The sequence below is a fragment of the Echiichthys vipera genome (assembly GCF_963691815.1).
Source record: "Echiichthys vipera genome assembly, chromosome: 13".
NCBI classification, from domain to species: Eukaryota; Metazoa; Chordata; class Actinopteri; order Perciformes; family Trachinidae; genus Echiichthys; species Echiichthys vipera.
Genome location: NC_139838.1, coordinates 7,558,108 through 7,569,206, shown reverse-complemented (window position 1 = coordinate 7,569,206; position 11,099 = coordinate 7,558,108). Strand labels below are relative to the sequence as shown.

Here is an 11,099-nt window from a genome sequence, read left to right as displayed (position 1 = left end):
TTGATAAATCCTCCTCTTGCTGTAGCAGATGATAAATCATCATCTAAAATGGTTTCCTGTTTCATTTCACTACGACAGCAAAAGCACTTGAACACAACACACTGGTGATTTCAACTTCACAAATGGAAAGGAGCGTCTTTTCCATAGCACGTGAAGGCAGCATTAGTTAAAGAGAGCTGGTAATTACCATAGTTTCTACAGTCTTTGAACCTATCATCTGATGCATGGGAAGTATGTGCGTGTGTGCTTGCGTCTGTGTGTGTGTGTGTGTGTGTGTGTGTGCGTGCGTGCGTGCGTCGGTGTGTAGGCTGATTGTAGTCTTCTGTGCGCCGAAGCGCCCATAAACCTGTGCCCAGCCAATAGGGAGGCTCCTGTTAATCCCGGCCCGGTGAAAAAGCGGCGAGAGCGCGGAGGAGGAGAGAGTCCGCGCAGTGACACCGAGAGAGGCACAGAGAGACCCAGAGCTGCTGCTTTGGAGATGTCCGATATTCCACAAAACTTTCCGATCACTTAATTGCATTTTGGAAGTTTGTTAAACCCAGAAGAGGAGCCAGAGAACCACTGTGTGTGTGTGTGTGTGTGTGTGTGTGTGTGTGTGTGTGTATTTGTGCGTGTTTTTGACACTTGAGCCACAGTTATCCCCAACATCAGCGGCTCTTCTGTGGGGATTGCGCCGTGCTGTTTCTTCTCATTATAGCCTACACACTCTGTGGACATCCCGTTCAGACCGTTCGTCATGTCCTCCGGTGATGGTTCGGAGCAGAGTCGGCGGGTCAGCGTGCTGTCTTGGGATCAGGTGCGGCGTTTGGACTCCATCCTTGGAGAGAGCGTGCCGATCCACGGCCGCGGAAACTTCCCCACGCTGTCCATGCAGCCCCGGCAGATCGTCCAGGTGAGACCCCGGTTTATCCAACTGTCTTTGAATAGATTTATTACAACATTTAAATAAAGTCTCTCAGCACTAGTGGTCGAGTAGAATAAACACTAAATTACCTCAACTGTTTTTTTGTTGCAAGAAATAATGTTATTCATTCGTTTTACTTAAAAGCATGTATCAATAGCCTAAACAGAAGGGGGGGAAGGTATTTACAGTGTTATGATAGCAGACCAGGTTGAAGAAATTCATGTCTAACCCCCCACCCCCAACACACACATACACACACACACACACACACACACTGAGAGCCCAGCACTAGACATATCCCCATCATGACAAGTTGAATTAAAGAACAAATTAATAGTCTTATAATAATAATAATATTCAACATTTTAGTGATCAGCTGTCACTGATGCTGGAATTCTTCAGAAAACTCCTAAAGTATGTCTCTGAACTGGTTTTCCACATCATATTAATACAATTTTAATACATATACCGTGTGTACATGCTAAGATGTAAAATCAAGTAAATCCACTTGTTGCTTCAACAGTGGGGATACAAATAATAAAATCTCCCTGGCTTCTCTTTCTCCTGTGTTGGCACATAGATTTCCATTGCTGCTTCTGCACATGTGAGCATTTAAAAAAGACACTTGATCATTTGTATGTTTAACAGACATAAAAGTCAGGACTATCTAACAATATGACTGCAGTTTTCCACTAGCTCACTAATGCTTCTGCTCCTGAATTCTTCTTTCTCCCTTTTTCACAGCTCTTGTGAAAATGAGCGAGAGATGACTGAGCTGCACTATATTTACCAGGAGTGAAACGTATAGGGGCATGCTCAGGTTGCAATTTTCCCTGGACATCATTGAAATGTCAGTGCCTGTAATCCAGGCTCATATTTCACTTGAGGTATTCATATTTTCTGTGGTGATGCTGTGGGGAAGAAAGACTGTCACACACAAAACATCAAGGGCCTCCATAATCAAGGAGGCCCTGAACATCCCTGCTGATGTCTTTGCTTCAGTACACAATCCAACAGGGCATCTAAGCAGTTTTTCTTTCCCCATGAGCCTGTCTCCTCACTGTGCCCCGTGTTTGTGCTGTTAGCATGTTAGATATGGCATTGCCCTGAGTACAAATATTCACATTTTAGTCATCGAGAGTTTGTTTTTGTGTATGTCCTGGAGAGTCTGAGAGTTTGAATTAGCAGTGAAAAAGCCTGCCAACGTCTTGTGAAAACAAAATAAGCTACACATGAAAGGTTATTTCTGGATATAATCAGGGACGGACAATACAGATGTTGGTCAGCCGATATTGAGAAGATAACCAAAACTTTTTTTGTACAACAATAATTAGTAACCTAAGAAATGCTGAGATGTAGTGAGCAAAGAGGACTTACTGTGTATTCCACAATTCTGACCAAACCAAATCGAACTGACATCACTATTGTTCAGAAAAACAAACCAACTTTCGGCTTTTACAGAGCATGTTGCCCTAAAAATACAAATAAAATGTAAATGATAAATAAAATGTCAATGTTACTCACTAGGCGTTTATTGGTGGATCGCAAACTAACGTTGAATTTCCATATCACCACCTACTGTATCAGTGTGTAGATGCTGCGCTTGTTATGTCAATAAAAGCAATTCGGCTATAATTTTATTAACAGAACAATACATAGTAATTAAAATGTTCCTAATATTGGCCAAGCTAAATAAAGATCAGTACTGTATGTTCAGTATCAGTTAATTGCTGACCACACTCTGTTTGTCAAATTACATAATGACACCACTTCCAAATCACCCAAAGCATTGTTTTCTGCATTTCATCCATAAAAAAAGTTTTCATATTGGCGCACATTGAACAACATGCTATTCTATTTGTTTAAAATAACAACCCAAAATTAGAGGTGCTTCAAGATCCCATTTAGTCAATATTAGGTTGATGCTAGCTGCTGCAGATTAAAATGATCCGTCTCAGTTTGACAGTTCTCTGGTGCCTGTTAACTGTAAGATATGACAAAAGCTTGTCAACATAAATATTATATGGATTTCGTAAGCACAATGCACCTGTAACAATAAACCGGTTTGAAAAGTCTGCACTTCATCATCGTGCAACGATATAATTATTTTGACAAACATAAAAGCAGACGCCGTGTTTGCTGTCATGGAATATGTCAGGCAGATTTCAAGTCCCTGCAAGTTGATTTTCATACCATATGGCCATGAAAGCAAACCAATGGCCGCCTGGTAGGAAGGAAAAACACACTCAGTGATCTAAACCACTATGATTTGTTTTGGAAAATGGTTGACAGTAATGTGAGGTATTCATGATTCATGGTAAATGGGCTAAAACATGCGAAACCACCAGTCTGTTTTTTCAATGTCATTTATTCTTTAGCCTACGCACCAGACAGAGTTGTCTACCTGCAGGAGCTACTGTCGTCCCACACTGGGTACGGTGACCAAGGGATCACACTCCCAAAGAGTCAGAGGAGCCCCTCTCAATGGTGGTTTTGTCTCAGGGCCACATTGAAATAACATCTGTTTGTGGTCTGGTTGTGAGCGAGCCAGCAATGAAGGAAGACTTTTACTGCTACTGACACCTCTGTACTCTCCATTTAATGTCAACAGTCATCAACCCACAGCTAGCGTATTTGGTACACGTTCCCCCAGCAGGCTAAATCTACAGAGGCCCTATATACATACCGGTAGCTATGTATGATAAACACAAATATCTGATGTGTGTGTCATACATTACGTCATTTGTTGAGTGGGATTATGTGTGCGTGTGGAGGCCAATATGTTTTTGTTGGCCACCAAGAGGGTTCTCTCTTATTTAAATAAAATTGTTTTAACTACTGGAAGTAGCACTCCATTTTCTTGTATGGTAGAGAGCCGCATGGAAGCAGAATGTGAGCAGTGGATTAGTGCCCGTAACAACACTGTGCTTGTGGGTCAGGCTTGACAACGTATCACTGTGGTAAGTGAAGACCGGTCGCCTGACTCCACTGTGACTGTCGCCAGACTGTAAACCAACTCCTCACTAGGCTATTGTTGAGATCGAGCAATATGTAGACACCACATGCTCCCAGTGCTCCAGCCAAACAAAACTTTCCATCACTTCCTGTGGGTCCATGGTAGCAGTTACCATTGAGGACACTAAGGTATTTTACCCTGGGATTTTTGCAGCTTTAGCAACCTGGGGTGAGTTTACTTATTAAACTATACTCAATGGGTATTTAAAAATCTATACTTGTGCTATAAATATGAGTACTTTTAGATCAACAAAAAATGTGTAAATAGTTCAGTATCCTTCTTTGAAACCCCTTTTAGACTTTGTTGGGGAATTCAAATAACAAAAAATACAGTTAACTGGGGAAAAAAAGTACGAAAAATCACAATAAAGAGTGCGGTGGGTACATTGGGGAGACTTGGGCCTCATGACCTTAGTATATAACATCCTGCCTGTACAGCCCTGTGTGCTGGTTGATTTTTGTAAGAGTAACAGACAGAGTAAAACTCTTAATTACTTTAATAAGTCAATGTCACAAATACCATTTCAATGCTGAATTCACGATACCAAACATTTCTATCTTCATTGAAATACCTAAAAAAAAAACAACAACAACCATACCAAAAAGAAAAAAGCAGCAAAAAGTGAAATAAAGTAGGTAAGGTACACAAAATATGATGATCGTAGTAGAAGTAAGTATAGTAATAGTAATAAACAGTATTGTTAATGTTTTATGTTAAAATGTTTTCTCAATCTTGTACATTAGGTCTACACATTCTTTATGTCGTGTATATTGCTTTTAGTATTGTCTGTTTTTTCTCTAATGTTGCTTCTCAAGATAATTTGAGTTTTACAGCCTTGAGGTGAAAATCTGATTGTAGATCTGTCAACATATAATTTACAGAGATCATAACGTTTTAAATACGTGGTATGGAAAAAAACAACCTTACACTGTACTATGTAACGTGTATGATATAGTGTGAGTTAACTTATTAAGGGGGCTGTTAAGCTGGTTGCAGAGAATGGGGAATTGCTTGATTTTACTATTAAATCACAAGACACCATCACAGCTATAGGATATATACAGACGACTGTTCTTACCATAGCTTTGGCTATGTTTTTTTCACCTTATCTGCCACCAGTTTTATTGGCTGGCTGAAAACCTAATAAAACTAATTTAAAGACATTACAACCCTTAAGTCTTAGCTTAAGCAGATCCTTCACTGAAAACATCCATCGCATAGAGCATTGAAAGCATCATGTCATTCAGCCCAAGACTTTCTCTGGTCTGAGCATACAGGTGAATTGACCACCCATATACAGGGAATTTAAGGAAGCTTTTTTAAATCAGAGGAAAAACCATCATCATCCCCTGCTGCCTGCAAAACTACTGTACGACCGACTGGCTGGGTTAGTTTTGGAGTGAATGTAAAGGTCAGGGACTCATAACTCCTCTTTTGCCGTCGCCATGTCCTTGGCAGAGGGATAATCTGACTCACCGCCCAGAGCCCTCATTGGCGTCCAGAGGGGACTTTGGGCTAGTAAAGGGCTGGGTCATTTCAAACTGCCATAATAAAAACACATTCAGACCGCAGCTTAAATGAAATACTCAAGGAAACTATTGAGACTGGAGAAGGAGGTGGAGAGACTACTATGTGTCGCCAAGGCGTTGTCAACACCAGACAGTCTGGTGTGTTTGCGGCTCTTTTTACAAGCCTTTTTTTGCTCCAACGTCGACGGAAGTGTCTCCCTTCGCTAGGCTCACCAGGTGCTGGTGCGTCATGTGGGAAATGTACTTGGCTGTTTAATGAGTGCTGAAGGACAAGTATGGTGGAGGTTGCAGATCTGTGCTTCCTCAAATGCTCTTTTTTCGGGACCCCCAGACAGGCAGATTATGGCGTGCTGTTTACTTGGACCAACTGTTTAAGTGTAAGGGTCAGAGAAAATGCTGCTGTTGGTTTCCCTTGCTATATAGTTAAAAAAAACAACTTCTCTACAGTCTTATCCGTGAAACTCTAGGGTTAAGTGTTTTGAGAAAACTAACAGATACACTTCTCTACACAGGTTTATTTCTAAAAGTTTGCTTTGCTGCTTTTCTATTAGCTTTAGTTTTAAAAGAACATTTTTATATTTATATTGGCCGAGCTAAGCATAAACAATGAAGGGAGGGTGAAGCAGCAAGCAAGGCTGTCTGGAAGTTCAAATAAACACCTAGCAACAACTCTAAAATTGACTTAGTTACAAGCTTTATCTCATTTATTTAATCTCTACACAAACGCTTGAATGACGTTTGTGATATTAAAGGGAGTTGCGTGCTATATTTAAGTAAAATCTGTGCAGCATCTCTAGCTTAAGTGCTAGAGGTCTGTAAACACAAGTGTTGGTTTCTCTGCAGGCACAAGTTCCAGCACATAACTAACTCTAAATCCACGTTTATGTTGGAGCATTATTAAAAGGGGATTTAGTTTACACCTCGTACTGTGCTCTGAAATACATTCTGATAGGATTACCTGGGTGGATAGATGTCTGTCTGCATAGATTGATAGCAACAACAGATCCCTAGCGAAAGCTTTTCAAACAGACAGCTGGGCTTTGGATTTCTTCAGAATTGGCCTTGTTTGAATGTGCTTGTCAGTGTAAATTGAGTGATGCAACAGACACAAAGCATAAACATCTCAGCTGTCTGGTGTGTGTTCCAATAACAGGATAAACTTTTGCCAAAGACAACTAATAATGTGACAGCAAATTGATCACTTTTTCTCAAAACAGTCATAGGGCACAAGTGTAAGAGTTTGCAGCCGATCTGATATTCTATTATGTTTAAAGTATCTTAAAGCAGACAAGCACAGACTTGTCACTTTCCACTGCTTACCTCTGTTGTGCTGATGTTGCTTTTACTTTATATATGTAGAGATAAGTTTTCTACGGTACTGTAAATGAGGTATGCAACTCTTTAGCTGTACTGTTGTGTGTAATGTGTGTAGGGTACCCTCATGCAGCAGAGTGAAAGATCATAACCTCTAAGCAGCTGCTTTGTTGTCAAAACCTGCCTGCTTCAGGAATCTGCCACCGGCTTTCCCTGACTCTGCATGTAGCTTCTGCAATAAAATGTCACAGAAATGCTGCAATTCTTTGCATTTTCTTTATTTAAATAATAAAAATTAAAAACATTTAACTGGTTCCTTAACACATTTTGCACCTAAATTCAAAAAGCCCAGACATGTTTAACTAAATATGTACACATTCGTAAATGTATGAAAAGCAAATATTTTATTGGCTTGAAAGGGTTTTTTATTCATACCAAACATGTTTTTAGACTTAATTTGGCACTTATGAATATTTTTTCTCCTTCTTTAGTTCTGGCATCCAATTCAGTGAATTATGTGTCCAGAAAAACATGTTGTATTCAACCTTAACAATAAAATAAATATTGTGTTCATGTCTCATAATAATAGATTCATTAAATAGGACTTTCCACCTTATCGTGTTCAAATGACAGCATCTCAGATTCTTCTCATTCAAAGCAGTAAGAGGAAAGAAGCTCCCGTTTCTGCATGTACATAACTGTATTTTCTGTGTCAGACTTTTTGTGGATACCCATCACTCAGTTTTTTCTCTCTGTTTGTTTTCCTTTCAGGTGGTCAGGGCTCGACTGGAGGAGCGGGGCGTGGAGGTATATGACGTCAAGCTGAACGGCTCGGCAGCAAGCCACGTTCTTCATGAGGACAATGGTCTCGGCTACAAGGACCTGGACCTGATCTTTGGCCTACGACTGACTGATGACAAAACCTTCCGGTTGGTGAAGGACGTGGTACTGGACTGCCTGGTGGACTTCTTACCTGAAGGGGTGTGCAGGAACCGAATCACAGCCCTTGCCCTGAAGGAAGCATACATACAGAAACTGGTGAAAGTTTGCAACGATACGGACCGCTGGAGCCTCATCTCGCTGTCAAACAATACTGGCAAGAACGTGGAGCTGAAGTTTGTGGATTCCCTTAGAAGGCAGTTTGAGTTCAGTGTTGACTCCTTCCAGATCACTCTGGACTCACTGCTGCTCTTCGACCGCTGCTCGGAGACGACCATGTCCGAGACCTTCCACCCTACGGTACAGGGGGAGAGCATGTATGGAGACTTTGAGGAAGCTCTGGGTCACCTTCGTACCAGGACTATTGCCACCCGCAACCCAGAAGAGATCCGGGGCGGTGGGCTGCTCAAGTACTGCCACCTGCTAGCGCGCGGCTTCCGGCCATCCTCCGAGACTCAGATGAAACAGATGCAGCGCTACATGTGCTCACGCTTCTTCATCGACTTCCCCGACATAGGCGCGCAGCAGAGGAAACTGGAGGCGTATCTGCAGAACCACTTTGCCGGCATGGAGCACAAGCGCTACGAGTGCCTGGTGACACTGCGGCGAGTGGTGGATGAGAGCACTGTGTGTCTGATGGGTCATGAGCGCAGACAGACGCTGGCACTTATTTCCGCCCTGGCGTTGCGCGTAATGGCTGAACAAAACGCTATCCCCGCTCTGTCCAACATTACCTGCTACTACCAGCCCGCTCCCTATGTTAGAGACGTCAACTTTAGCAATTATTATGTGGCACAAGTTCAGTCGCCCATGCTTACGTGCAACTCTTATCAAACGTGGCTGCCTTGCAGTTGAGCAATGACTTTAGGATGTGAGGAGTGATTTTGATTTTAACTTTACATTGATGTTAGCTGAGCATTCATTCAAGTGCTTGGTACCTCTGTAGCAATGTGGCTTTTTTGGTTTGGGGCCCATGTTGGACAAAAAGGAGTGACTGTATCTTTTTTTGCCAAATGTTATATCAAAACCATTCCACTAAGTTATCTTGATTAATACTGCTGTAAAAAAAAGAAAAATCGAATTCGAGCCATTATAGTTATACCTTTTTATTCTGTTGTAGTTTCAAAAGCAATGTGGACGCAAATATGAAGGGTTGATATGTGACGGAGGAACTTTGCCAGGTCTGTTTCTTGTCTGATGGAGGCTTGCATTGGGTCTTTAATGAAATGTAAATTTGAAAGCCGTATTTTTTTCTGTCTGTGGTTTCAGCTGAACTGATTGGGAGGGGAGGAGGACCAAAGAAGTACTTTCTTGTGTAGCATGACAAACAAAGACTGTGTGTGGTTACAAGTGCCTATAACTGACCAAGTGTCTTTATAGTATTTGTTCTGTATGAATCGTTTTTGAAACTTTTTCATCAAGGTTACTTTACATTTCTATATCCAGGGTCAGGGTATTTGTTTTTAAATCATTAAAAAAGTCAAAAAGGAAAAGATATGGTACATTGGTCTTTCTTTACACTTTCTAAGAAGTTCATCAATGTGAGATAAGGACTGTTCAAATATGCTCCAATGAGTCTGGGGATGTGCGTCATGAATGCATACTCTATCTCCATTCTCTGTATCTCACTGTCTCAGTTTCTGTCTCTAAAGATCTCCCTTCGTCTATCTTTTACTATCAGTCTGGATCACACACAAACTCCTCAGTGTGTTGTCTGTGTCCCTTCAGCCAGATCCCTCACTGACACAAACACTTACTTGTTTAAGCTCTGTGCATTTTTCCCCCCAGAAACAAATTCCCCTGAGCCCTAGCCTATATATTAGCCATTTCCTTCCACTTGTACATCCGACAAGGGGTTTCCTTGGCCTCATTCAGAAAGGGGAGACTGCTGTTGCTTGTCTTGGATGAGTTGGGCTGAGGAGGCAGCTGAGGACCAGGTGGTGAAATGGGACTGCTGGCTTTTCAGCAAATGTAATGATGCATACCAGCACTTCACTTCCTGGATGATCAAAACTGTTCAGTATTTCATCCTCACTTAGACTAACATTTCTACCTCTACGACATTTCATCCAAATTTCTTTTGCATGGGGGACAACTTCTTGAGTTTCAATAGACCATGAAATGGCGTGTAGCCGGCCCACACCTGTTTGCTATTTCTTCTGATGGAGTACTTGAAATGCGCACATTAGTGAAGCGCTCACTGGTTTCTTTATAAAAGTTAATTTGGAAGGAAAGCATCTGTCAGAGCGATTAGAGAAAGATATGAACGCGCCAAGGGAAATTTCTCTCCCCGGGTTAGCTGTCAGACTTGTCTCCAGATTGCTACAGAAATGTTCAAGGAAACACAGGACACCCCTGGAGAGAACTTGCATTAAAGTCACAACTGACATAGAGCTTGTCGTATCTTTAACAACCCAGTGATTTCAATAAGTCAACCAGAGAGCTGCGAACATCTCGGTGTAATATTAAACTACAGCAAGTGTGTGAAAGGACACACTGAAAATACTCAATAAAACGTTCCTTGAAATGTTTAGCTACACAAGCAGCACAGCTTCTGTGATGGCAATGTCATTCTTCATGACTTTTGTCCACACTAAGGGCGCACTCACAATGTCCGTCCGTACCGTGCCCCGTGCTTTAGGGTACTTGTCCCCCCTTCCCTCTCCCCCTGCGGGCCAGGCCCGTTTGTACTCACACTGCCTGGGACTAGTGCGAATGCTTCTTGCTGCCTATACGTCATCACGCCGTAACATGTCAAACGCGTTGATTGACATCATCGCAATGCGTCAGTTTGTTAACAAATCTTTCCATAGACCTCAGAGTTTTTGTGCGTCTTGTCAAACTGTTTATGAATATTTTCATCCGACCAAATCTGCAGTAAACACTCCAGCTCCGCATCACACCAACGTGAACCTTTCGCTGCCATTGTTTTAAATGTCCGCGCATGTCTTTTTTCTTTTCTATGTCCGAACAGGCGTACATAAAATGACGTCAGAACCGCCGTACACGTGCGCACGTACACATGCTTTACAAAAGCCCACCTCTCCCAAACGGTCCATGGCCGGCAAGCGGCCCGCAGCTAGGCGGGGTACGGTTGCACTCACACGGGTCAAACAAACTAGACTTTAGCCGTAAAACTTGTTTGGGCACCGTACGGATGGACAGTGTGAGTGCGACCTAAAAGTTTTTAAACAACTACTGGATGGAATGCCTTGACATTTTGTAAAGACACTTAATGTCCCCAGAGGATAAACCCCAATAACCTTATCAAGTGAATTATCCCAACATGTTCATGATCGATTGGCGCTCATTATGACACGGATATTCACGGACCCTAGATCATTCATTCTAATGACGTTGGTGATCCTCTGACTTTTCTTCTAGTGCCACCATGAGG

General features: G+C 42.0%; 1 protein-coding gene across 1 annotated transcript; it reads left to right on the top strand.

Moving 5' to 3' along the window:
• Nucleotides 1-434: 434 nt before the first annotated feature.
• On the top strand, nt 435-9,175 carry tent5bb (terminal nucleotidyltransferase 5Bb). The gene is made up of 2 exons (XM_083926263.1): nt 435-892; nt 7,535-9,175. Exons 1-2 carry the CDS (start codon nt 737-739, stop codon nt 8,555-8,557), a joined length of 1,179 nt encoding a protein of 392 aa, XP_083782389.1. The 5' UTR covers nt 435-736; the 3' UTR covers nt 8,558-9,175.
• The last annotated feature ends 1,924 nt before the right edge of the window (nt 9,176-11,099 follow it).